The sequence below is a fragment of the Cricetulus griseus genome, chromosome 7 (assembly GCF_003668045.3).
Source record: "Cricetulus griseus strain 17A/GY chromosome 7, alternate assembly CriGri-PICRH-1.0, whole genome shotgun sequence".
NCBI lineage: Eukaryota > Metazoa > Chordata > Mammalia > Rodentia > Cricetidae > Cricetulus > Cricetulus griseus.
The window spans coordinates 42,649,128-42,676,649 of NC_048600.1; the positions used below are offsets into that span (position 1 = coordinate 42,649,128).

General features: G+C 47.6%; 2 protein-coding genes across 4 annotated transcripts in view; one reads left to right on the top strand and one right to left on the bottom strand.

The window, feature by feature from the left end:
- Positions 1 to 1,241, bottom strand: part of Dnase1 (deoxyribonuclease 1) — a 35,755-nt gene extending 34,514 nt beyond the window's left edge. For 2 of the 3 annotated variants that reach the window (XM_035448045.1, XM_035448046.1), the window contains exon 1: positions 964 to 1,216. The gene's annotated coding sequence lies outside the window, so the exon portion shown is untranslated. Of the gene's footprint in view, positions 1 to 963 lie in introns of all 3 variants that reach the window. The other variant, XM_035448047.1, reaches the window with a different exon arrangement.
- On the top strand, positions 1,155 to 26,835 carry Slx4 (SLX4 structure-specific endonuclease subunit; the record flags this gene model as incomplete). The annotated part of the gene is made up of 15 exons (XM_035448086.1): positions 1,155 to 1,238; positions 3,910 to 4,315; positions 5,969 to 6,196; positions 9,684 to 9,873; positions 10,681 to 10,893; positions 13,342 to 13,544; positions 13,672 to 14,036; positions 14,581 to 14,788; positions 15,178 to 15,263; positions 16,081 to 16,230; positions 17,648 to 17,814; positions 18,595 to 20,813; positions 24,263 to 24,365; positions 24,959 to 25,366; positions 25,758 to 26,835. Coding segments are annotated over 15 exons (5,382 nt in total), but the record flags the coding sequence as incomplete, so codon positions are not given.
- Positions 26,836 to 27,522: the final 687 nt, after the last annotated feature.

The window sequence follows — 27,522 nt, forward strand, 5'->3', positions numbered from 1 at the left end:
AAAAACTACATTTGACTGCAGTGGCAAAAGGTGGTTCTGGCTGGATGCTATCCCTCAGGACCTCTGCCTGGGCAGCGGGTGACCTGTGGGGCAATGATTTCGGAGCTACAGTCAGTAGCTGAAACAGCAGTAGATTCGGGTGCAGCCTTCTTTTTATCTGCCCACAAGGTCTAGAATGGCCTAAACACCTCAGGTAGACTTGGGCAGAAAAGTTGACTTGACTGACATCTGTGGAAGCTTTTGATTCGGGAATCCACATATAAAACCTCCTGGTATCTACCACTTTCAGTCTGTGGGGGAGCTAACCTTTACTGTCCTATAAATCCCCAAGTCCCCTGTGGCACATGCATCCAGTCTCTGCTCCCTCAGAGATTGTGGCCCTTTTGTCCTTCTGATTAACAAACAATTCTGCTTTTGGAGATGCCTGGAGATGCAAGTCTCCTCTGTCAGTCCTAATCGAACAGTTTTAGATGGGTGTGGTGGGGCACGCCTTTAATGCCAGCACTCGGGAGGCAGAAGCAGGAGACTCTTTATGAATTCCAACATTCAGAACTAGGGCTGAGGATGTAGTTCATTGTAGAGAGTGTGCCTGGAATGTATGAGGGCCTTCACCTCCGGGTGAAGTTGGAACTCTTCACATGACTTCACAGGGGCCTCTCACGACCAGGCTGCACTAGCCAGACACCCGTGCTCCCCGTGAGCGGATGCCACCGCACTTCATTTATTTATTTTTAAAGATCTATTTACGTACTTTATGTGTAAGGGTGTTTTGTCTGCATGTGCATTTGCATACCAGAAGAGGGCACAGGATCCCATGGGACTAGTTACAGATGGTTGCGAGCCACCAAGTGGATGCTGGGAATTGAACTCAGGACCTCTTGTAGAGCAGCTCTTAACCGACGAGGCATCCCTTCCGCTCGGCCACCGCACTTCTTTAAACACCGTGACAGTCACTACCCTTACCCGAGGTTCCACAGCACTTAGCAGAATTCATTCGGCGCGCGATACCGCCGTGCAGCCAGCAAGACACCATCCCCGGCCGGCCCCGCCTCACGCCGTCCGGAAGCGCTCGCTGCCGCAGAGAAACACCGGAAAGTGACTCTCGCTCCCCCTTCAACTCCCCTCACACCACACACATATAATTTCGCGCACGCGCGGGCTCTGCGCCTGCGCACTCGTCATTCGCTGCTCGCAAGCCTCTCTGCGCAGGCGCAGTCCCGCGGTTCTCCGTTGAGAAGGTGCGGCTGCTGCGCGGGGAGGTAGGAGGAGCCGGGCATCGGGCTAGTGACCCGGCGCGGGTGGGGGTGGGCTGTCAGTTTCCGCGGTACCCCTCTCTTGCCGGTCGGCGTCTGTCTGGTCCGTAGGCGCCAGCGGCCACTGGCTCTCAACCGGCCCACGGCGGAGTGGCAGTGTGCTCGGTAGACAGGGGCAGCGCCCGCCCCGAGGGAGGTGGGGACAGTAGTATCATGACCACCGGGCAGTCCAGCGATCTGTCTGGCTTTGGGACCGTCAGGGCGTTTCCCAGGCAGGCCCCCAGTCTCCTTTGGTGGGTCTTCAGCAGGGGTAAGCGGGAAGGGTCCGCCCCGCCCCCGGATCCATTCATTCCCTCGACGTCTGCCGGCTGGTAGGGTGCTGAGGAGGCAGGAGTCACCTGCCCTCTGGAAGCTTGAAGCCTGGTGGGATCTCTTATGTCGTCTACCAGATATTGGTGGAGCACCTACCGGAGAGGGACATCTTATCACTCGATTGTCAGCAGAGATTGTCAACACTAATGAATGTGACATTTACACAGCTCTAGCATGATAAAATTCAGTTTGCTTTTGCCTGGTGTTCCAGGCCCTTGTGCCTAACTTCTCTCTCCCTGCAGACCTCTCCCTTCTACCGTTTCTCTTCATTCCCACAGTATCAAACTCTGCAGTTCGTGAATTCAACAGATAGTTGCCTAGCATTTATTACAAGTTGGGTACCAGACAAACCAAAGAAAATACAAAGTAAATAAATCTGTATCTAACTGATGTGCTGAACTTCATTAACAGATAATTCAGTGAATAAAAACAGGATTAAAACCTGAACCACACTGCCTAGAATCTCTGCCCTGCTACTTCAAAACTGTTCCTCACTCTGCCTGTGCCAGATTCCTCGATCTAAAGAAAAGATGATGGTAGATTGTATTTCAGTATCGCCATAAGGATTAAATGAATTAGAGATTTAAGAAGCGTTTGGCCTAGTGTCTGGTACACAAGCATTCAATAAGTGTTATGCCCTGCAAATGATTATAAGCTGTGACAGATGTCACTGTGACAGTCATGTGTGATAACACAGAATGAGGAGGGGGGGCAAGGCCCATGTGAAGGAGTAGGGGAAACTCCTCTAAGATTATTGCATGACTAAAATTTGGAATGGATAGATTTCTGCCATTGGGTTATTTAGGGAGGTGTGTGTGTGTGTGTGTGTGTGTGTGTGTGTGTGTGTGTGTGTGTGTGTGTGTTTGTTTGAGAGTGTGTATGTGTACGTGCTAGCTGGTGCCTGCCCTCCCCCCAGACCCAATGAGAATATTGGGTATACTGCTCTATCACTGTTGGCCTAGCCTCTTAAGACAGTCTCTCACTGGAACCTGGAGCTTGCAGTTTTTCAAGTGGACTGGCTTAACCATCAAGTTTCAGCAGTTCTCCTGTCTCTGTCTCCCCTTCCAGTGAGTGCTACCACACCTGGCTTTTTTACATGGTGCTGGATATCCGAAATCAGGTCCCCATGCTTGTATAGTAAGCACTCTTACCCACTGAGCCATCTCCCTAGACCTAGATAATTGTGTTTTGAGTTTTGAACCCCAATACTCTGTATCCCAGTAAACATTCATGCCCATAAGGCCCAACCTACCTTTATCTGCAGACAGTTTTTTTTTTTTTTTAAAAAAGAGTGGTTTCTGTTCTCTCCTGGGTATACAAGCAAGGACATACCCTTTATCTCTCTCTCTCTCTTTTTAATTTATTTATTAGTTCTAGTTAGGGAACAAGCTTGTTTCACATGTAAGTCCCTTCTCCCTCTCCCTCCATTCCTCCTCCCCCACCCCCAGCCTACCCCCCACCCCATCCACCCACCACTCTCCAGGCAGGGTAGTGCCCTCAATGGGGGCTCTGCAAAGTCCACCAAATCTCCTTTATCTCTTTATTTCAGTCATTTTACAGCATTTGCTGACACCCTTACCAGCTGATGAAGCGATAGCTGGGGATCTGAGGCCACTGTGCAGACACAAGCTCCCTGTAGTTGGGAAACATTTATTTTGTGGCAGCTGGCCTTCATGTTTTTCTCCAAATTTCAGTAAAAAGCACATTCCCAAGATACACAATTTTTTTTTTTTCCTGCCTGGAGACTATGCATTTGCAGGCTTCTAGATTGTACATGCGTGTGCGTGTGTTCTGTGTCATGTGCTTTGTACTGGGACATACTGTGGGACAATTATATTTCTATCCAGGCTATACCTTGGAGACTTTCCCCATACCCTACATGCTCTTGTACCTTCCTGGGAGAAATGACCTAGCAATAGCTGTCTGATTATACTTAGATGCTTTTGGTTTTCCACAGATACGAAATTAAATGAACCCATACTCTTTATCACTATGGAGATCATGGAGAATCAGTTCACATGTGTTTTGTCTCAGAGGCAGCAGTTGGACAGCAACATATTCCTTCCCTTGTGAATATTAACGAGGGAAGTTTTTAAGCTTGTTTAACTACGGGTCCCAATTGAAGAAAGATATGTAAGTCATTATGGAGAGGAAAACAGTACTTTGTTCATAGCTGTGCAAAGTCTCTGAGTAAATCATAGAGAAGAGAAGCCCTAGTGAACGGAGTGTGGTAAGGCCCAAGTGGGCTTTTTCACGAGTTTCCTCTCTGTGGACATGTTTCCAGATCCATCCTCACTCCACTAAAGACAAGCCTGAAAACCTTAAAACGGGTCACATGATGGATGAGTCAGATGATGATTTCAAAGAACTCTGTGCCAGCTTTTTCCAAAGGGTGAAAAAAAATGGAACCAAAGAAGTGTCAGGAGAAAGGAGGAAGCCGAAGGCTGCCGGTAGCACTCAGAAAAGAGGCAAGCTGAAAGAAACCAAGCAAACTGCCACCAGGAGCAAAACCCTTCAAGGCCCTTCAGAGAAGAAACCTCCATCAGGCAGCCAGGCCTCTAGGACTAAAAAGCAAGGGGCACCTAAATCCCAAGAAGGGGACCCAGCTCTCCCTGTGAATGGAAAGGGAGGTGTCCTTGCTCCTATCCCACAGCCTGTGTTGTATGAAAGAGCACAGAGCATTCAGACAGGTAACCAGCAGGGCCCACTGGGACCTACCGCCAGATACGGTTTTGGAGAGGGAACCAAGTGATGTGTGCTGCTGTAAACTGGGGCTCAGAAAACTTGCTATAAAAGGCCAGATAACACACATCTCTAATCCCAGCACTCAGTAGGCAGGGGCTATGAGTTGTAATGCTAGCCTGGTCTACATACTGAGTTCTGGGACAGCTGTGGCTATGTAGAGAGATCCTGTCTCAAACAAAACAAAACAAAACAAAAGGCTAGAGAGTAAATACCCTGTTTTTACAGATCATATAGTTTGTGCTGCAACTATAATTGGCCCTCCTTGTCGTGGGTTCCAAATCTGTAGGTTTACCCTCTGTCATATACTCAGCATTTGAGAAAAGAAATAGTCTGTGCTTGATATGTCCAGACTTTTTTCTTGTTTTTATTCCCTAACAATATAGTGTAAGCAATATTTATATAGCATTTACTGTGTATTGGGTACTATATTAATCTATAGCTGAATTGAAGCACATTGTGGGTACACAGGTTAAATGTAGATAGTGTACTTTGTAAAAGGGACTTCGTAGGTACTTCTAGACTGATCTTCCCTAGTAGGGAGGTCAACTGTGCTTAATGGCTGCTATAGTGAGAAAGCAGCAATAGATGATGTGGAAGTGAATAGGTGAATAGTTAATAGCCTTGTGCCAGTGAAACTTAATTTACAAAAACACGGCTGCCCAAGGACCATACTTTGCTCAATTCTATGTGTGCGTTCCTTCTCTGAGTTTGTATGAGTATGTGGTCTGCTTTCCGTGAATGTTTATATAGTTGACAGTAGTGGTGTCAGCATAAAAATAATGACACTTTCGTATTTTTATGAATTAATTCTAAGTTAGGTAAGTTGGAATGGGCCAGCCAATTGGTTAGGCTGAGGAGGCTTTCAGAGGGTGCACCAGAGGTTCAAGGTCCCTGCCCTGTCACCCTTGGCATCCTCAGCCTCTTCACACAGAACTGAAAACCAGCCTTGCACGTGTGATGTGTTCACTCTTCAGGGTCCTGATTTCTGTTTCTGATTTTCCTCACCTTCTCTTCTTTATTCTAGAGGACATTTTTTTTCTAACATGGGTGCAGAGTCTGAGCCCTGGAGACTGCTGAAGGACTACGTAATGCTGCCCTCTGGGCACTCAGGCTCCCTTTGAGCAGCTGGTGAAAGCTCCATGGTATTTGCACATACATATGTGTGAAATTGGCTCGTAACTTCAGGGGTTCCTGAATCTCCACAGAAGGCCATAGATGAGTCTCAAGTTAAAGAATTGGTCTAGAAAGAAACACTTGCTATTAGTATTTTTTTAATGAGTTTTATTGAGATATTACTCATATTCCATAATTTCACTCTTAAAATGTACAGTTTAGTGTTTTAGTACATTCAGAGTTGTGTAACCACCACCACTACTACCTAACTTGAGAGCATTTTCATCACCCCTCAATCAAACCACAAGCTCATCAGCATTTGCTGAACCCAGTATCCCCCTGCATTGATACATGTCTCCTTGCTACAGTGAGTGCATGAACAGGTCCTGTTCACACAAGTTGGGTCAGAGGTGAACTGCCTGGTAAAGGACATTTTGGAAGGACATTTGTAGAACAAATGCTGTGAATATTTTCCTCTTTGCCAGAGAGTGCTCCCAATGGCGACTCCCGGCCCCTTCCACCCTATCTCACTACGACTGGTGTGCCAAGTCCCTCCAAACCCAGAGCCTCAGAGCTGGTTCTCCAACGGATGAAGCAGTTCAAGAGAGCAGACCCTGAGCGCTTGAGACATACTTCAGAAGAGTCCTCCCTAAGGACCACGATGGAAGAAAATGTCCCAAGGAGCCCTCAAGAGGAGATGGTGGTCGAGAACGGTATGGTGAGCATGTTCTGCTTTGTAAGACAAGACGGTATAAAAAAGGGAAATAGAAGGAACCCTGTTCGCCTCATTTCTTTATATAGGTTCTCTGTCTGATGTTTATTTCACCACCGCATTGGAGGAATGGACTATCCCTATAAGAACTATTTGTTTCATTATTTTTAATTACATGTATGTATATGTATATCTGTGTGGGGGTATATCTATGGAAGTCAGGTGCCTGTGGAGGCCAAAAGAGTATGTTGGATCCCTTGGAGCTAGAATTGTAGGCAGTAGTGAGCTATCTGACATGGCTACTGGGTGCCAAACTCTGGTCCTCTGCAAGAGCACCACACACTCATCACCACTGAGCTATCTCTTTAGCTCATTTCTGTTTGTTTGTTTGTTTTTCCGAGACAGGGTTTCTCTGTAAGTTTGGAGACTGTCCTGGAACTCTCTTTGAAGACCAGGCTGACCTCAAACTCACAGAGATCCACCTGCCTGAGTGCTGGGATTAAAGGCATGCGCCACCACCGCCTGGGTTTTAGCTCCTAATTTCTTATTGGACTTCTTACATGGTCTTGCTCCGTTTTTTCCTTCCTCTCTTTCCATTCCCCCTCCCAATTCTTATTATTAAATTATTCTTTTACAGAAAGCTTTTTTTTTTTTGTTTTAACCACAGTAGGGGCTGAGGAAATGGCTCAGTGTATAAAGTATTTTCTGTGTAAGCAAGCACAAGAACTTGAATTCAAATCCCCAGCATCTCTGACTGGGCGTGGTGCTGCACACTATAATCTTCACACTGAAAGCTAGGCAGGATGGTCCCTGGAAAGGTGGGAAGCCATAGGGGAAGACACCTGACATTGGCAATGGCCTTCACACATCACATCACACACATACACCCCAAAAACCAAAACAAAATAACAAAAAAGCCCACAGGAAGTCCTGCTTTATGCCAGTTCTCAACCTTCCTAATGCTGACACCCTTTAATAAAGTTCTTCATGTTGTGGTGACCCCAACCATATTTTGTTGCTGTTTCATAACTGTAATTTTACTACAGTTGTGAATCATAATGTAAATATCTGATCTGCAGCTCCCGAAGGGGTCGTGACCCACAGGTTGAGAACTGCAGCTTTATGTGCCCTATCTAGATTTAACAGTTGTAACATTTAGTCATACACACACTTTTTTGTGTATAGTTTTTCACATCCTTATTTTTGTTTTGTTTTGTTTTTCAAGACAGAATTTCTCTGTGTAGCCCTGGTGCTACTATGGCCTAGCTAATTTTTCACATCTTAATTAGCTTTGTTCATGATTATGGAATTGGGCAGCAGACTAGACCCAGAATGGTTCCAAATGCTCCTGCCTTATGTATTTTGTGTCTCTATACCTATCAATGATGCTTTGACATCATTGACATGCTACCCTTAGATTTTCTCACAAAAGCACAACCCAATTTCGTAACAGTTCCCCAGTTGTCTAAGCTATCTTTTTAGCCTGTCCTGGAACTCACTCTGTAGACCAGGCTGGCCTCGGACTCACAGAGATCCACCTGCCTCTACCTACCGAGTACTGGATTAAAGGCATGTGCCACCACTGTACAGCCCAGCCCAAGCTATCTTTTTTTTTTTTTTTTTTTTTTTTTTGGTTTTTTCGAGACAGGGTTTCTCTGTGACTTTGGAGACTGTTCTGGAACTCGCTCTAGGGTGGCCTCGAACTCACAGAGCTCCGCCTGCCTCTGCCTCCCGAGTGCTGGGATTGAAGGCATGCACCACCAACGCCCAGCCCCAAGCTATCTTTTGTAGCTTGCTTTTTTTCCTGCACAAAGTTCACATGCTGTGTATTGTTTTAGCTCTAATAGTCTTTTGGGGATGGGGTTCAGACAAGACTTTGCTATGTAGTTCTAGAATTCACTATGTAAACAAAGCTGCCCTTGAACTCAGGGCTAATCCTTCTGCCTCTACCCCTGTCCACATAGTAGTATAGGCTTGAGCGTCATACCCGGCTCTGAATAAAATCTCCTTAGTTCAGACTGTAAAATAGTTCTTTTTTTTTTTTTTTTTTACATTAACTTTTGAAAAGTCCAGACTAATTAACTGGCTCATAATTTGCCACATTTTAGATTTGCTTGGTTATTTGTTTATGGTGCACTGTAAGTAAACTAGAGGTCTCACCAGCTCTAGGTTAAACAGTTTGGCATCCTCTCTTAAAAGGGGCTGTGAACTTTGTGTTCCTAGAGGCTCATAATGTCAGGTGATCCTATAAGCATCGTGGATCTTCATCTCTGATGACTATGTACAGAAGGAGAAGAAGGGGGTTTGGGGAAAAGGCTCACTGGTTAAAGTACTTGCCACATAAGCATGAGGAGTTGGATCCTTAGCACCCACATCAAAGCTGAGCATGTATGGAGGGCCCACCTGTAATCCCAGGGCTTGGGAGACCAATAAAGGAGATCCCTGGGGCTAACTGGCTAGCTAGACTAGCTGAACTCATGAGCTCCAGGTTCTGAAGAAACCCTGCGCCAGTAAATTAAGTGAAGAGCGATCAAGGAAGACACTCAGTATCAATCTGTGGCCTACACACATGTACACACACACACACACACACACACACACACACACACACTCTGTCTCTCAACATGTACACTCATGTACACATATGTGTGATATACATGTGCACTTGCTCTAAAGGAATTGGAAGAAACACTAGTGGGAAATCCTACTAATTATTAATTAATAGCTAATTAATAATGGGATCTCTGGGTACTGTATTTGCTGTCTTTGAGAGTTCTAAGGATTCTCAGGCTGCAATGATTGGACATCTTGTTGAGTCATCAGCCCTTATAGCATGTGGCAAGAAGTAATACACACCATCTCTCTGTTTAGGAAAAAGAGGAGCTGGGGTTGGGGCTGTAGCTCGGTGGTGCAGTTTATCATGTGTGAAGTCCTGGGTTTGATCTCTAATACCACAAAAGAAATAAGGCACCAAAAGAAGTTGTACGGTTTTTTAGCTTGTGACAAGAGTGGTAGATGGAAGTAATAGTCAAGAAATTGGAGAGTGGGCATATTCTCTGTGAGTCCAGGATCACGTTTTGAGCTATCTCAAGGCCAGAATCACTCCATCCTGTGTCAGCTGCTAATAGAGTTCTTGATTGTCAAGGGCATTTTTCCTGATTCTTTTTTTATAATCGATAAGAAGAGGTCAGCATTCGAAGAGGTGGAGTCCCCAGCACGATTCCACACATCAAAGCCTGCATTTTAACAAGCTTCAGGTGATCTGTATGCACACTAAAGTATGGAAAAAGCTAATCCAAGAGTCCCCCTGCCCAGTGCCCACTCTCCCTAGGCAATGCCGGTAAACACACTTGCAGAGTGATGCTAGGTTTTAGTTTCTTTGTTCTTTGCCTAGTGCCCATGATGCTAGAGCTGTAGACAAGACAGAGGGGTAGAAGGTCATGGAGCCTGTCTGTTCTCATGGATCTGGATGCTTCTCCACTCCACAGAGTATAAACCCAGGCTCCATGCCACAGACAGTGATGCTGCTATGGCCCTGGCCTTACAGCAAGAGTTCAGAAGGGAGGAAGCATCTTCCCATCATGACAGCTTGGAGGAGAAGGGGTTGTTCTTCTGCCAAATGTGTCAGAAAAACCTCTCAGCAATGAATGTGACTCGGAGGGAGCAGCATGTGAACAGGTAGGAGCAGCAAGGGCCACCCCCTCTTCTGTGTCAGTGACCAAATTCCAGTGACCTGATAGTACCAGTGGGAATATTGATACCTTGCATTAGGATAGCACCTCAGTGTCACTAACATACCCCTTTTTCTGAACCCATGGAGGTTGAACCCTCGTGATGTATTTCATCCACTTAAGGACACAAGTCCTTGACTTTTGTGCACCTGTCACCACCATCACTTTTGGATTACTTTCATTACCTCCAAAAGGAACATCCTTCCCCCTTGGAAGTCACCATGTGTTGTCCCCTTCCTCCTCCTGACAACTACCACCTGTGTACTCACATACGTGGAATCACACAATATTTGTCCATCCTCCACTTAACAGCTCATCTCTGTGTTGTTTGTCAGTGTGTCATCCCCAACACCACTCTAATGGCTAAATAGTAGCCCATTGTGTGGTTAGACTGCACACTTGCACCTTCATCCATTGCCAGACATTAGTGTTTACACCTCGTGGATTTTTATAGTATTGCTGCTGTGAACATGTGTTTCATGGATTTGTTTGAACACTTGCTTTCATTCCTTGGGGCTTATACTTGGGAGTGGAATTGTTGGATTGTAAGGTAAGTCTATGTTGTCTGTCCTTAAATTCTTTAGGCACCTTTGCTGACACATACCTAAATTTAGTGTCTGAGGCTGACTGCCAGGAGACATGCAGATGGCGTGAGGGGATCAGCTTTTGGGGAACATTTACATGTTGATGCCGATTAAGCATTTGCTGTAGTCCATGTTACTTGAGAGGGTTCTGTATTTACTGACTTCTGCAGATGCCTTGATGAGGCAGAAAAGGCACTGAGACCTGCTCCACCTCAGATCCCTGATTGCCCAATATGTGGTAAACCATTCCTCACCTCCAAGAGCCGAATCAGTCACTTGAAACAGTGTGCAGTAAAGATGGAAGTGGGTCCCCAGCTCCTGCTCCAGGCTGTAAGGCTACAGACAGCTCAGCCTGAGGCAGCCAGCAGCACTCTGGTACCCAGGTAAGACAGATGAAGGAACCAAACTCTAGTTCTGCCCACCATGTTAAGGTCCCAAGTAACACACAGAGACTTATATTAGGTATAAATGCTGCTGGTCAATGACTAGGATTTCTTACTTGCTAGCTCAGTCTTAATTATCAAGCATAATCATAAGACTTATCTTATGGAGGACGCCAGCAGAACGTGCCCTGTCTTGCTGGGATCACATGGCAGCTCCAGAGCAGAGAAGAGAGCAGGAGGAAGAGGAAGAGCAAGAGAGAGATTTCCTGCTTATATTGAGTCTGCCTGCTATGTCACTTCCTGCCTGCATCACAGACTTCTTTACTACATTTCCCAGACTCCTCCTCGACTCCTAGTCCCACCTATCTTGCTTTTCTATTGGCCAACAGTACTTTATTTATCAACCAATAAGACAAACATATACAGAAGGACATTCCCCATCACCAAACAATGGTGTTTTCTCTCCAGTTAGACTTTGCCTGAAAAGCTTGTTATATAGTATTGGAGAGAACTAGCTCTCTTGTATTCTGGCATGGGACATATAAGAAAATTGTTCATGGTTGAAGAAGGATCAACGAGCACAAGGATTTTGCATGCATATGGGGCTACCCATGCAGAGAATTGCCACTGCTTCCTGAGGTCCTTCCTTCAATGTTGCCAGTCCCATAACCCTGCAGAGACCACTCTAGAGCATCTAAGCATGTCGTACTTGCTTTACTCCCCTGTTGTGGTTGTGCAGCATGTTTCTATGTTAGTGTAGCTTCATTTTCATACTATGATGTCAAATTATTCAGCACAGTTCCAAGAGTTGACTAGGCAGAACTGTAAGACTATATATTATTCTGTGAGAATTCCATACGATGTTTTTTTGTTCATATTTACCCCCCACTCTTTCCCCTAAGAATGATTTTTTTAATTGCATGAGTTAATGCTTATGTATTGAAATAGGAGGCTCCCTTAACAACTGGGAAGCAGTCCTCAGTATGTAGACGCCAGGCATACAGGGAACAGAGATAGCGTGAGTACCAGGCTTCTGTGGGAAAATGTTTATCCTTGTCACCGCTTTGGATGTGGGTTTTAGCTGCTGGGCCGGGCCACAGCTGAGATCACCATGGTCAGAGGGGGTTCTCCAAGCCAGGGAGTCTACCTACATTTAGTGCATCCATACTAGTACTGTAGGGCAGGAAGTTTGAGGTCTTAGACATCTAATCTATTGCTTATCTTACAGATTAAACATGTTTACTTTAAAAATGCTTCCAGCTGGGCGTTGGTGGCACATGCCTTTAATCCCAGCAGGCAGAGGCAGGCAGATCTCTGTGAGTTCGAGGCCAGCTTGGTCTCCAGAGCGAGTGCCAAGATAGGCTCCAAAGCTACACAAGAGAAACCCTGTCTCGAAAAAAATAAATAAATAAAAATAAATAAATAAAAATGCTTCCAGATAGTGAAAGTAGATGTATACGGGCCCTTCTAGAAGGCTGGTGAATAGAAAGTTTTGGGGATTGAACACCCTGAAGGGACATTGGACTTTCTCTAAGGGGGCTCTGAACATTCCTCTACTGAGACCAAGCTAAGGCATTTGGACTTTGGAATATTCCGAATTTCATGGTTAGAGCACCATGCTGGTCTGAGTATGTTCTTGCCTTCTGCATTCCTTACTTGATTTCTCTAAGCCCGGGCCCTGCCTGTGGCACAGGGTGCAGCATCAGCACTGCTCTTACACCTAACTCCTGGCTACTGGCTGGTGCCCCTCTCTCTTGCCTGTGATTAGCTGAGTTGGGGATCGTTTTACTTTCCAAGACCACACCTAAGAACTCCGACTTTCCCTGTGTAGGGAGAGCTTGAGCTTTTGCAAAAATCTGAGTTGTGACAGCAGCTGCAGGGCAGGCTCTCAGAGTTGCTTCCTACCACACCTCCTCCTTGCCCAGCTGCTGGGGCTCGCTCAGACAGTAGATTTTTCTTTCCAGCCAGAGAGCAAGCCTTCTGTAAGGCAGAGAGAGGTCAACTCTAGGGCATCTGCTTTGTGGCAGCAGAGTCTGGAAGCCTTGTCTTTTGGGCTTTGGATAGAATGTCACTGTAGTCCTCCTGCAGGAGGGGAAGGATCGTTGTGGACAGGACTGCCTTGGGGGCATCTGAAGTTTCAGGGCAGAACTTGTTGGCTACAGAGAGCCTTCTTGGACCTATAGACAATGAGGATTTAGCCACATCTAGGTATGCAGGTACCGCTGATGACCAAGAAAGAGCCCAGGCCCTCCACTGTTGGACTGTGCTAAATTTCTAGTTTGGGTCGAATGAGCACACTAAAAATAGAATCAGCACAGTGAAAGCCCAAGCAATTGTTCTGCCATTGTAATGGGCAGACACATCCATCTCTTATTTTCTGTAAGACAGAAGAGGTCCAGAATCAGAGGCACTTGCTGACCTTTCTCTGTGGCTATCTTTTAATTTCAGCAACCATGTTGGAGGTTTGAAACGGAAAGGAGCCAGCATCAAGAAGGAGCCAGAGAAGAGGTGGAAGATCAACAAGCCCGAGGCTCCATCTGAAGATCTCCTGGTGGCCATGGCTCTGTCTCGCTCTGAGATGGAGCAGTGTCCAGCTGTGCCCCCACTGAGATTGGAAAATGCTTTTTCTGAGAAGATAAGGCTAGGTGCAGGTACATGTGGCTGGAGCAGAGGCCTGGGGAGAGCTTGGTGCTGGTTGCTGGCTGAGAGTTATCACAGCAGCTGCTGGGATGAGCGGTCAGAGCCACTTCTGACTGGGCCACTTCTGTTTATCTCTAGAGAAGAAAGGTCGCAGGAAGAAACCCCCGGTGTGTCCCCCACAGTTGTTAACCCAGGACTCTGAGACCACAAGTAGACAGATTGAGGATCGTGTCGCCCAGCTCCTATCAGAGGAAGTGGAACTGTCCTGCACCCCGCCACTTCCTGCCAGCAGGATTTTTCAGGAAGAATTGGAACATGCAGGCTGGCGTCTGCAGCTGCCTGAAGGAAAGCGGAACTTTCTGTGGCAGCGCAGTGCCCTCACAGGAGCCTTGGCTGAGGAGTCCTTCTATACAGCGAGCCTGGTTCCTCTAATTGTGTCCCAACGGCCTCCCAAGGTGAGCTCTGCTCCTCCTAACGCACATTTGGATGGACTTTGGAAAGAGGTGGGTAGTCTAGCAACAAGATACCAGGGTTGGATGAGGAGAAGTCTAATAAACAGATTAGGGTTGAAGCAACAGAGGCTGTACTTCATGTCTGTGGCAACTCAGTAGGACTTCTGCTAAGAAAAAAAGGATTTTGTTTCCCCAAATTTAGCATATTCTTGGAAAGCTTGTTTAAAATGTGAAGTCCAGGCCCACTCCTGTCCAACTATTAAATCTGTCTGAGATAGAGCCTTGGAACCTAGGTCCTGAATACATACTTTAGACAGTTCTGCTAAAGGTGGTCCTGCCTTGGTATTTAGCAGCCTTGGCCATTTAAATAACATGAAGTGAGCTACTTTGGGGCCCCTTCTTCATACTTGGAGGCATCAGGTAGGCCTGAGCCATGACAGAAGCTGCCAACACTGCAGGTTCCTGGCTGCTCTTGACCTCCCTTGAGGGCCCTGCCCTATCTGCAATCTTAGATGTAGCTGTGCATGTGTAGGGTGGCTGTGGCAGTGTGTCAGTAACAATAACACATAGTCACTAACTGTTCACCTTCTTTCAGGAACAGGAGCTGCCACTGCCCAAGCAGCAAGAGCCAAGTACACAAAGGCCACCTGCTTTCCACAGCAGCCCTCCCATGAGCCACAGCCCCAAGACCCAGCTGCTGTCCTCCAGCCAGAGGGAGCATCAAGCTCTTCAGGATCTTGTGGACTTGGCAGAGGAGGGGATGAGCGCCAGCCCATTGCCCAGCAGTCTGGGAGTTCCTATAGGTGAGACACTGGGTGATGTCTTGGGCCTACCCATGCAGTCTGAGGGGGTCTGTGGGAGTAGAGCATGGGCTGTTGTGAGGCTCTGTGCTTATCTCAGTTCAGTGGAGAAGGTGGTGTAGGGTGTGTTCTGTGTTTTCCTCAGAGATGACTGTGATGCACACACATTTGTATATCTCACAATCTTCCTTAAGCTTTAGCCAAACAGCTTCCTGGGCTAATCTTGTCTGTTTACAATCCTCTGACCTTTCTGTCATGGAAATGGGTAGAAATAATTGGGAGAAGGTTACTTTAAGTGAAGATGCCCTCAAATAACGTGTCTAGCCAAGCCTAGGGTCAACACTGCCTGCTTGGGAGGTGACATCTCTTTAATCTATACATCCTCTTCTCAGGGTTGGATTTGGGTTCCAGCAGCCTTCCACTGACTGGGTTTGTCCTGCCATCTAAGAAGACCCTTCAGAGGAGTGACCACGCCTCAGTAAGTGTGAAGACTTACTTCTATGGTACAAGTTAATGTGTCAGCTCTGCCCTGGCTTTGTGGTCTATATCCCAAATGGCATACCTTGACAACCCTTGCTGGAGCTGAGAACCCCTGGCCTCCTGCCTCCCCTCTTGGGTCATTGCTGTGCTTGGACACTGTAGGTTTCCTCAGCAGCCAGTCCTCCAGCCTGCTCTGTTGAGGGGTTCAGAGATTACTGCCCCCGTAGTGACCACCTCATTTGGGCATCTGTTCTGTGTGTTTGCTTCTTTAGTGATTTCCTTCCTCCATTAGGCACTCACTGTGCCCCTTCTTTGTATGGATTATGGGGTGGGCTCCAACTCACAACCCAATGTACTCTGTTGGTAATGAATGGCATTGGAAGATGGGAATTCCATAAAGTGGGTGTCATTCCATAAGGACCTACCTATGCAGAGGACCATCTTGGTGATGTCTCTGCGTGTATCGACAAGTATTGGGTTTCTGAACAGCTTGGGCTCAGGGTGTGGTCCTTTGCATCAGGTTACTCTGAGAACCAGGTATCCTGCTGTGCTTAGGAGCTGTGAAGATGCCTTTATCCACCACTGTGCCTTCCTACCATAGGTCAGGCAACACACCGTAATATGGAACCTGAGAAAGCAATTAGCATTTGTCATTCTGGTTTAATGAGGTCCTTAATGTAACCCAGAGATAGACCCTCAGGCCTCATATGTGCACAGCCTGGAGAGGAAAGCATGGCCCTGGCCCTTGGTCTTCCCTTGGCAGTTAGCAAAGCATTGAGGGACCTGACAACCCTCTTTTCCTCCTCCCATTACAGCTCTCCTCTCTTGGGTTGCTGGTGTCTGACTTTGGGACAATGGTTAATAATCCACACCTGAGTGATGTCCAGTTCCAGATTGACAGCGGAGAGGTGTTTTATGCCCACAAGTTTGTTCTCTATGCCCGATGTCCACTTCTTATTCAGCATGTAAGCATACAGGGTGCTGGCGCCCTACCTCCTCCCTTTTTTTTTCAAAAAGTAAGTTTTCCTTCTTCCTTCACTAGTATTGCATCTTCATGGAATCTCCCAATCACTCACTCTCTCTCTCTTACTCTCTCTCTCTCTCTCTCTCTCTCTCTCTCTCTCTCTCTCTCTCTCTGTTGAAACTTGGGACCCTTTTGCCTCAGTCTCCTAAGTGCTGAGATTACAAGCTTGAGCTACCATGTAGTATACTATCCACAGACTGCTCAATCTTTGTCAGAAAGTTCTAGACACAAGCATGTCCAACCTTTAATACTGCAATATGATATTATCATCTGCAAATGTACTGGGGCATATTCATTTCTATACTAGAACTCATGCAACTCACAGGCCCAAATATGTAGCATGAATTCTAATTTGTCTTAATAATAAAAACTCAGAGTCAGCTATAAGGGGATGAAAGCTGAAAGATCAGAGAAGCAGAGTGGCCAGCCACTAGAGAGTTTTTTGTTGTTGTTGTTTTTTGTTTTGGTTTTCGAGACAGGGTTTCTCTGTGGCTTTGGAGGCTGTCCTGTCTAGCTCTTGTAGACCAGGCTGGTCTCGAACTCACAGAGATCCACCTGCCTCTGCCTCCTAAGTGCTGGGATTAAAGGTGTGCGCCAACAATGTCCGGCTCACTAGAGAGTTTTTACCTTTATCAATGCTCAGACAAAAGGGGCCATCCTGTCCTCAGACTGTATCCTCAGACTGATGCCTCAGACTGCATCTGTCTCTACAAATCCTCAGACTGCACAGACTATCTACTCAGACTGACTGCTGCTCAGACTGCACTGAGCTCTTGTCTTCTCCCACTTTATATTCCTCTCTCCTGCCCAGCCATATCATTCCTTTCTCCCTATTTTGGGATTAAAGGCGTGGGATCCCAAGTGCTGGGATCACCTTTGTGTGAGCTCTATTTCTCTTTTAGACTGGACCAATTTCTTGTAGCTCTGTTTCTCTTTTAGACTGGATCAATTTCTTGTAGCCCAGGGTTACCTTGAACTCAGAGATCTGTCTGCCTCTGTCTCCTGGTTGCTGGGATTAAAGGTATGTGCCACAATTGCCTGGTCTCTATTGCTAACTAGTGAGGCTAGCTCTGCACTCTGATCTTCAGGCAAGCTTTATTTGTTAGATCATAAACAAATATCACCACACAAACCAGATGTGCCTAGAATACACGATACATCTGCCAAGTGGAAACTAACCTATTATTTAAACATACATCACCATATGGTTTTGGAAACAAAGGTCCAGACTATAGAATCTGGCTAAGAAAATACACAAGACTTCTCCCAAACCCCAGGATCTCAGACTGCCTGAGAGGCTAAAGATGGACCATTGTTCACTCCAGATTATAAGCTTTCTGTGTTTTCCCTGCCATCAGGTAAATGCTGAAGGCTTCTCTGCTGTGGAGGATGGGGATCTGACCCAGCGCATCCTGCTGAGCGATGTGAGCGCAGAGGCCGCCCAGGCATTTCTGAACTATCTCTACATGGCAGACACTGACATGCCTCCCAGCCTGGCTCCTGATCTGCGTTCCCTGGCCCTGAGGTTGGGATTCTACTTTACACATACTCCACAGCCTTTAGAGTTGATGGCATGCATTGGGAGATTGACAGCTCAAGGCAGGGTTGTCAAAGGTCAAGGCTGAGCCTGTCAGAATCTCATTATATTTTTACAACCCTGAGAAATGCATGATATAGTTGGTTAGAATGGGCGATTGCAGGGGTATGGAAAGCTAATTGGGGAGAATTATACTGGCATTGTGAGATGGTAGCCTGTGGCCTTAGCACCCTTAGACATAGAATATAGCTCCTTAATTGTTCCTATAAGAGTTACCTAGCATCAGGCAGGCATTCTTCCTCCTAACGAAGCTTAAACACCTCTGGGGTAAAGCCTCACCCATCTCAGGCTGTGTAAATTCTTGGGTGCCTTTTGGAAAAAGGGACAGCTCAGCGATGGGTGTTTGAGATATACTGACTGGGTTTTGGAGCCTTCTGATAGGTGGTTAGCTAGCCTGCCAATAATTCTGTCCATGTGGTTTTTCTCAGGCACAGGGTCTTGAGTGACTCTCAGTACTGCCTGGTTTTATAGCCCTCCCAGCTCCTGTGATTGCCAGCTCACCTGACACACCTTCACTTTGTCAGCAGTATAGTTTAGGCACCATGGCTGCTATCTAGAGCCATGACTTGAGGGTGTTCCTACACAAGGGGAAAGACCACAGAGACACATCCTGTTCCTCTACATGAGGTCTGCTCTGGCTACCAGTCCCAGGTGCCAGCAGGTGCCCCGCACAGAGCAGCGATAATATAGTGCCTCCTGCTATTGCAGATTTGGTGTGCATGACCTTGTTCACCTGTGTGAACAAGTGCCTGTCATGACGGACTTGGAGGGAGAGCAACAGGAGGAGAAGGAAAATGAGAATTGCGAAAGCAGAGCGGAGAATTTCCAGGAACTCTTGAGGTCAGTGTGGGTAGATGAGGAGGAGGAAGCAGAGACACTGTTGAAACCTGAGGTCTGTGAGGAAGACAGAGAAAAAGTGAATGAAGCAGAAATGGAAGAAATTTATGAATTCGCAGCCACTCAGAGGAAGCTGCTCCAGGAGGCAAGTGCGGCAGACACAGATGAGGATGCTAACCAACTCGGGGAGGTCAGTCCAATTTCTGAGCCTTCCCCAGCAGGTGCCCAGAGTAACAGACAGACAGAACAAATGGAGTCATCTGGGCTGGTCAGCTGGGAAAATGAAAGAGATTCCATTCCACCCCAGGGTCAGCGCTTTGCCTGGGGAGAAAAAGCAGATGTCCAGGAGGCACTAAGGGAGGCAGCTGGCCAGCCCAGCTCCTGTAGCCCTCCTGAGAGCCACCAGGTGAGTGAAGGGTGCTCAACTTTGCACCCCACCAAGGCCCATGACTACAAACAGCTCTTTGCATCAGCTCAAAGAAAATCATCTCAACTGTCAAAAATAACAATTGATCATGAAGAGCAGAGTGACACTGTTAGTGAGAGGCAGGCAGAGGTGGCCCGTTCCCGTGCTGTGGAGCAGGCACCCTGCTTCCTCCTGTCTCAGTCTCCTGTAGATGGAAGTCCCAGCCAGTCACAGCTTCATCTCTATCACACAAGCAATTTGTCCCCATCAGTGTCCCAGTCACACAGTAGCATTTCCAAGATGGCATCCCCAAGCTCACTGTCTCCAGTCACACCAGCTAAGCAGAGAAGGGACAGCAGCATTCTCACATTACTGAAAGAACCAGGCCACCAGAAGGGCAAACGAGGTAGTTCCATGTTGGGACGCAGAAATAGGGGCACCCTGATTTCCCCGGCAAAGTCTCCACCCATTGACCTGACCCAGTCCATACCTGAACACTTGAGTCCCAGGGCCCAGAATCCTCTGTGTCATGTGAAGGAAGAGGGTGAGGTTATCCTTTTACTGGATTCAGATGAGGAGCTGGAACTAGAGCACACCAAGACAAAGTTGGTTTCTAAAGAATCCCCAGAAATTAGGAAAGTTCTAGAAGTTAGCCCCAGCTCGTCTGAACTGTTTTCAATCATCGATGTTGATGAAGAGCAAGAGCATTTCCAAAGCCCACCGAAGAGAGAAGCTGGGCTACAGAGGGGAGAGGAGGGGCAGCTGGAAAATCAGTCCACCCTGCAAAGCAGAGAGATCCCCTGGCTGTTCTGCAGCCAGAAGAACAGCCTGGATGAGGACAGCACTACAGACACCTCCTGGCTGGTGCCTGCTACTCCAGGGCCCTGTAAGAGCCGTGATTGCTCATCACAGACCCAAATCTTAAGCCTTAAGGCCAGGAGCCCACCAGATGAGACTGTTGAGCTCACACCCAGGCCTTCCATAGATCAAAGGACTGTGCAGGAAGCAGCCCAGAAGTTCTCAGTGGTCATGTCACGTAAACTGCCTCTTACTCAAGGACCTTCCGACAGTGGGAGACAGGCCTACAGAAGCCCTTCCCACCCTTACCCTAGACGCCACAAACGCTCTTCTTTACAGCCATGTCCTACCCCTGATTTTACCAGGTGGCCCCAGAAACACTCATCACCTAGGCCATGCCTGCCAAACCAGACTGCAACTGATGAAGTGGTAGAAGTTGGGGACAGTGATGATGAGCAGGAGGTGGCTTCCCATCTAGGAAACAGCAGCCCTGTGCCAGATGGTGACCCCCTGGTCCCCATGGGTGACTGCTGTTGGCATGATGAACCCCTCTCACCAATTCCCATTGACCACTTGAATCTGGAGCGAACTGGCCCCCTGACCACAAGTAGTCCAAGCCGTCAGTCCCAGGAGGCCCTGCGTAGCGTTGACTGCCACTCCCCAGGGCTCCTGGGCACCACTCCCATCCGAGGAAGCTGTGGTGCCCTGAGAGAGTCTCCTGAGCAGTCTTCACAGGCTGCCTCTCCAGGGAGCAGCAAGCTGAGTTTCATGAGCCCGGCCCTGTGGGATGACTGGGACGAGGAAGAGCAACACTCTCCAGAGGCCCCACCTGAGGCCCAAATGCTGAGTGCCAGATCTTGGAAGCCAGGCAGCCCAGAGACACCAAGTGAGTGGCTGTGAGGCCTGAGAGGTCTTGTCCTTTTCTGTTTACACTAATGGGATGTGGAGGTCTGGGGTGAAAAGTGGGGCTAGCAATGTTGAAGGACTTACTCATCCGAACAAAACCTTTCCTTTTCCCTCCCAGACTTTCCTGTAAAGTAGAAGTGGCTGGCTCCCTAGGATATACTTCATAACCAGCAAGTCAGCATTTCCTAAGCCTGCCCGTGTCTCAACTAATGCACTGATTAAAAGGTCCTTTCTGAGAACCCACCTCCAGAACACTGATCCAGAAGCCAGAGGTTACAGCTGTCAACAAACATCACAGTTGTACCCTAAGATGGCAAAGTGTGGTTCCTTAAAAAGTTCAATAATGGGCTAAGGCTACAACTCAGTGGTAGCATACATGGGACCCTTAAATTCAATCCCAGCACCAGGTGTATAGAGAATTTAAATATACAAACCTGGGTGTGATGACACATGCCTGTGATTCTAGCACTTGGGAGATATAGGCAGGAGGATCAGAAGTTCAAAGTCATAATCAGCAATATAGCAAGCTTCATGTCTGGACTACATGAGACCCTGCATTCAGGAGGCAAAGGCAGGCAGATCTCTGAGTTTGAGGCCAGCCTGGTCTACAGAGTGCATTCCAGGACAGCCAGGGATACACAGAGAAACCCTGTCTTTTAAGAGAAGAAAAAAGAAAAGAGAGAGAGAAAACAAAATACAGCTAGGGATATAGTTCAGTCCTTAAAGTGCAAGCATGAGGGCTTGAATTCAATCTCTAGGCCCCATTTAGAAAACCAGGCATGGCCAAGGAGTTGTAATCCCAGCCTTGGGGGTGAGGGGGGTGGCGTGGAGGCAGGAACATCCATGGGGCTCATTGGTCAGCCAGCACAGGAGAATTGTTAGACAAGCCCAAGGTTCCTTGTCTCCTAAGGAAGGTGGACAACTCCTGAGGAACAGCATGCAGGGTTGACCTCTGTCCTCCACATGTACCCTCACCTCCTACAGACTCTCATACAGACAAGAGTCACTTCATAGAACCCAGAAATTCTATTTTCATCTGTCTGTCCAAAATAATAGAAAACTGGGATTCAGGTAGTCATTCACAGTAGCCAGAAGGTGAGAGACCCTAATGCATTCCAGCAGATGAATGGCTACACAGAATCCCACCTGTACACACAGTGGAAAGTTGCCTAGTCATAAAAGGGAGTGAGGTAATGATTGAGTGTGCTATACTTGTGAGATTTAAAATGTGATGGTAAAGTGACAGAAGCTAGTCACAAATTGTCACTATTTTTTTTTTCTATTGAATGTATAGAATCCAGAGCAGTACAACACAGACCAAAGGTTCCTGGGGCCAAGGGGAGGCGGCCTGCTTATTTCGTACAACGTCTTTTTTGGGTTTAGAACCAGTTTGCCCAATATTGTAAATACTAAGTGGTACTGCGTTGTTCACTCTAAACTTTTTAAATATCAATCTCATTTTTTTTTTAAGGGCTAGTGTGCAATACAGTGAGTAGTTAGCTTGCATGGTGGGCTCCTAGTACCACAAACAAACAAAAAAGCCTGAGTGAAGAGAATGTGGGAGAGTGTTAACTTCCAGTGTGTCTCAGTCATTCAGTGCTTCTTGGCAGGGAGGGAGAACAATAGCTCTGTACCACAATGAAATCACATGGAACCCTGCTGCTTCCTTCCTATATTCCCTGAGCTGCTGACACACTTGACCTTCAGTGGTTTCAGATCACCTGAGACCCCAGCACCCCACTGCCCTGCTACAGGGGCACCCACTCCCCTACCCCCTCCCCGGCTCAGCTTCCAAAGTGCTGGAATTACAAGTGTGAGCTTCTAACTGAAGCCTGTTGTTGTAAGCAGGTGTTTTGTTGTTTGTTGTTTGTTTGGCTCAGGCTGTCCTGAGAGTTGAAGCAATACTTTTGTCTAAATGTCTGGGTTTTGCACCACCTGGCATTTCTATTAATTTTTTTTTTTTCTTATGGTCTTTCAAGACAGGGTCTCTTTTTGTAGCCCAGGCTGCTGTGGAACTCACTCTGTAGACCAGGCTGGCCTTGAACTCAGAGATCTACCTGCCTCTGCCTTCTGAGTGCTGGGATCAAAGGTGTGCACCAGCACCACCTCAAAGCATTTTTATACTTTTTTAGGAAATAATCTATAGCTGGGCGGTGTTGGTGCACGCCTTTAATCCCAGCACTCAGGAGGCAGAGGCAGTTGTATCTCTGTGAGTTCGAGGCCAGCCTGGTCTACAGAGCAAGTTCCAGGACAACCTCCAAAGCAATACAGAGAAACCCTGTCTGAGAAAAAAAAAATTTTATAACTTTATTTTATGTGCATTGATGTGAGGGTATCAGATTCCCTGGAACTGGAGTTATAAACAGTTGTAAGCTGCCATGTGGGTGCTGGAAATTGAACCCCTGGAAGAGCAGCCAGTGCTCTTAACTGCTGAGCCATCTCTCTCCCCACTCTACCCTCCCCCAAAAGCATTTCTAAGGGGAGTCATACCGTTTCATAACTGGCTTCCTAGCACAAGTTTTCCAAGGTTCTTCTTTATTTCCTTCTTATATCTGATTTCCACTTGCCATTGGTGGACATTTGAGTTGTTATGAATAATCCTGCTTTGTGTGGACATAATTTTTATTTCTGGGTCATAGGGAGCTGCCACACGTGCTCCCCCCCCTCCCACTACCATAATGCTTCCTTTTACACACCCTTCAAGAAATGTGTGAGGTGAGGGTTCCTATTCTCCCCTCTAGTGGCTGTGAAGTGGTATTGCACTGTATTTTGCTACCTGATGGCTCATGACGCTGAGCATCTTTTTATGTTTTTAGTGGCCATTTGTGCATGTTCTTTGGAGAGATGCTTGCCCCAATTAGAATTACATTGTATTTTTTCTTTCACTTATTTATTGTGTGTGCATGTGAATGCAGAGGTTAGGAGACAACTCCCGGCGTTGGTCCTCTCCTTTCACTATATGGCTCCCAGGGATTGAACTCAGGTCATCGGGCTTGCGATAGGCACCATTACCCACTCCCTGAACCATGTCAGCAGCCTACATTGTCTTCTCCTTGATGAACTAGGAAGTTCTGATGTCTAAGCTTGAAAGGTATCAGTGCTGCTAATGTTGCCAGTCGTCTGATGCTGACACTGCTCACCAGGTCACTCTTTACCATTACGATAGATCATGTGCTGGGCTGTTTGTTCTAAGAGGCCCTGGAGCCTGTGCACCAGACATTAGCGTTGTGTACATGGTTCTTCACAGTTGCTGTGTACTCCTCCCAATGGGAAGATACAACTCCAAATGGCAAAGGTGGCCATTAATGCTCACCTTGACCATGGTGTTGATTGGGGTCTAGCATTTCCCATGTGACACTTCCAAGACAAGAAGTGGTAGCAAATCCATGCCTCTCATGGTAAGACCTATGCTTCTCATGTTTTATCCAGAAGGTGCTAACCGGAAAAAGAACTTGCCCCCCAAAGTGCCTATAACTCCAATGCCAAGGTATTCAATCATGGAGACCCCAGTGCTGAAGAAAGAGCTGGACAGGTTGGTAGTGTTCCTCCAGGTTTCTTCTTAGGTGATCTCCTGGGAATAACTAGGCCAGGAAGTAGCCTGACCCAACACCTCCCTTCAAGTCTGGGAGATGAGCTGGCCTGAGCCTGGGTGGGAAGTCCTGCAGGCTTCTCTGCAGAGGGTGTGTCTGCTTAAGTAGGGTGGATGCTGGGCTTTTCTTCGCTTCTACCAGAGCTGAGCTCAAGAAGCTAACACATGAGGCTCTTGTGGGTTACTCCTAGGAAATAGGTCTTTATATTCTATAGTGGTAGACATGGGACCCTAGCAGTGTCATCCAAGTAAGGAGACTTCATTTTTTAAAATAATGTGAAAACTGTCACATTCTAACAAGTACTGCTCTTCAGCCTGAGTGCTTGGTGAAGCCAATGCTTCTGCCATTTCTCTGGGCACTCTGGGTTCTGGCATGGATCTCCTTTAGAGCAAGCTTAGTTGGCACGTGGCCAGATGGTCAGCTTTGACTGTGCCTGAAAGTCAGGCTCTAAGATTTTAATCCAATAAAGCCCTGTGCCCCTCTGCAGAAATAGCTGCACTGTTGACCTCTGAAGTCCACCTCTTTCCACATGCAGGTTTGGAGTCCGTGCTCTGCCCAAACGCCAGATGGTTCTAAAACTGAAGGAGATTTTCCAGTACACTCACCAAACTTTGGAGTCAGACTCGGAGCATGAGATCCAGTCCTCCCAGGTGCCCCCAGAGGTATCTTGCAGCCAAGCCCCTCCCACTGAGACCTACAAGTCTTCAAGGTCAGGAAGCTATAGCCAGCTCAAGGCCACTGCAGGTCTTGGGACTCAAAGAGCCAAGGGTCCCACTAAGAGCAAGAGCCCTCAATATCGAAAGAAACAGCGTGGTGCAAGTATTTCCCACCTGAGCAGGTTGCCAGCTGGGGAGCTGCCTTCAGGCCCTGATGGGAACACCGCACTCCCAGCCTCCCAGGAACCCTCTGCGGATGGCAGTGACAACTCCTTTAGCTCTCAAAGGTAACAGACGCAGCAGGGTCAGTTAACATCATGTGTCCTCTGAGTAGTGGGGTTTGAGAGGGCATCAAGAAAGCCTAATAGCTAGTGTCCAAAGCCCATAATTCCTGGGCTCTGTAGGAAGCCCACATGGTTTAAAGGTTCACTCCTGGAGTCCCTACAGGCCTTTGAAACTCTGTAGCTTCCTTATATGTGGGAGCTTTTTGGCTAAGGGGGATCCTATCTAGACTGGCCCAGCCAGAGAACTAGAAACCACAAACCTGTGGGACACCATCAGGAGTCTCGTCACATGGGAGGCCCAACAGAGCCCTGGGAGCACCCACTCCCTCAGAGGGGTGTCTGGTCTTGAGGGCTGCAGACAAAGGGTGTCACAGATGATCATCGTTCTTTTCAGTTCCACCTGTGAGTTTGGAGCTGCCTTAGAGTCGGCAGGTGAAGAGAAGGACGAGGAGGAGGGGGTCAGTGCATCACAGGTTGCCCTCCGGGCCGCAGACACAGAGGAGGCAGTGAGACGCTATATCTGCTCCAAGCCTGCCCTGTATCGGAAGGTTCTAACATACCAGCCTCTCGAGCTGGCTGAGCTACAGGCGGAGCTGAAGCAGGAGGGGATCCCTGTGGCCATGGGCAAGCTCCTGGACATCCTAGATGCCCAGTGCATCACCTTCACAACTGCCGCAGCCCGAAAGGAGAAGCTGAAACAGAAGCGACGGCAGCCCCTGGGCAGAAAGAAAAAGGATCAGAAATGATAGGCTATCTGCCAGAGGGCCTGGACACCCAGTGCAGTCAGGCCTCTGCGGGTAATGTCTCAGTATATCAGCCTGCATCTCTGTAAAGGACAATGTCCCCAGCATACTCTCTCTCCTGACCAGCTCTGTGTGTTATTCCTGGATCTACAGCCAGGTAAATTACAGCCTCCCCGCCTCTGCCCCCTCAGTCAGTGCCAGTTTTCCCACCTTTGGCCCAAGCAGGATTCCCCATCTTACGTGTTCTGAGAGTCAGTGGGCCGTACCAGCTGACCAGGGCAAGCGCCAGGCTTTCTTCACTTGGCACTCTGTGTCCACTACATCCAAGCACAGCTGTCCTAGTAGTATATTCTGAGATGAGCATGAGGCCCAGCCTGCCTTCTCAGCATTCAAGCCACCCCAGCCCCCAGGGCAGCCTGCACCAATCCATCACAGGTGCTCCTCTGACCTAGTGCCTGCCCAGATACTTGTCATTGTCACCAGCATTTTCTAAGCAGGACTATGAATAAGGCCCAGCACAGCTATGAAGACCTCCAAAGTAAGCATGCTGTTTCTGGGCTCCTCTCATGTGTGTTAAGCCTCCTTGACTCAGAAGCAGTGTGGACCCTGGGGAGGGTCAGAAAAAAAGAAGTTTGGGTTTCCATAGCCTGCGAATGTCCTTGTCTGTTTTAAATACAGTGAAGTTGTTTTATATGAGTGCAATAAAAACAAGGCTTTATTTAAAATAAATAAGTGTAGATGTTCCTCTCTGGGAAATTTATGGGAAACATGGTGACTTGAGCCCCACCACTCTGCTGCCCACCAATGGCTGTGCACCTCTTCTTATCTTGGGGTGCTACGACTGCTTATTGCCCACTTTTCTGTGGTTCCTAGATAACAGACCTAGATACTTGTTTGCACACTCACTGTCCCTATGTTCACACTAATGGTGCCCTCACTGGCACTCAACTGCAGCTGCTCAGGGAAGCAGACCAGGGGACAGCCTGAGTCTCATCCGGAGTGTCACAAGTGCCAGGCTGGTCCGGACAGACCTACTGAGTCAGCTTTGCCTTGTAGCACAGTGGGTGTCTGGCACTGATGTAGAACTGTGTGTGACCACAGGGAAGATCGGCCAGCCATTCTTTCAAGAGCTGGAGTGTGGCTCGGTGATTGAGCACCTGCCTGGCATACCTAAGGCTCTGTGCTCAGTTCCCAGCACTGCAACAAGAAAGAAGTACCTTTGGGCCCTTAGGATGACATCAAGTTCAGATTCCTAGGAAAGGTCTGTGAACTGACCTTAGGGGCCAGCAGTGTTTGGGGAGGTGAAAACGAAGCTTTGTGTCTGTGAAATGTGTGTCCTGGCCTTGACCAGGCAGAAAGAAATCAGTTCTGGCCTCTGACATCCTGGGCAGGCAGCTTGAATAGGCTGAAGAGGGA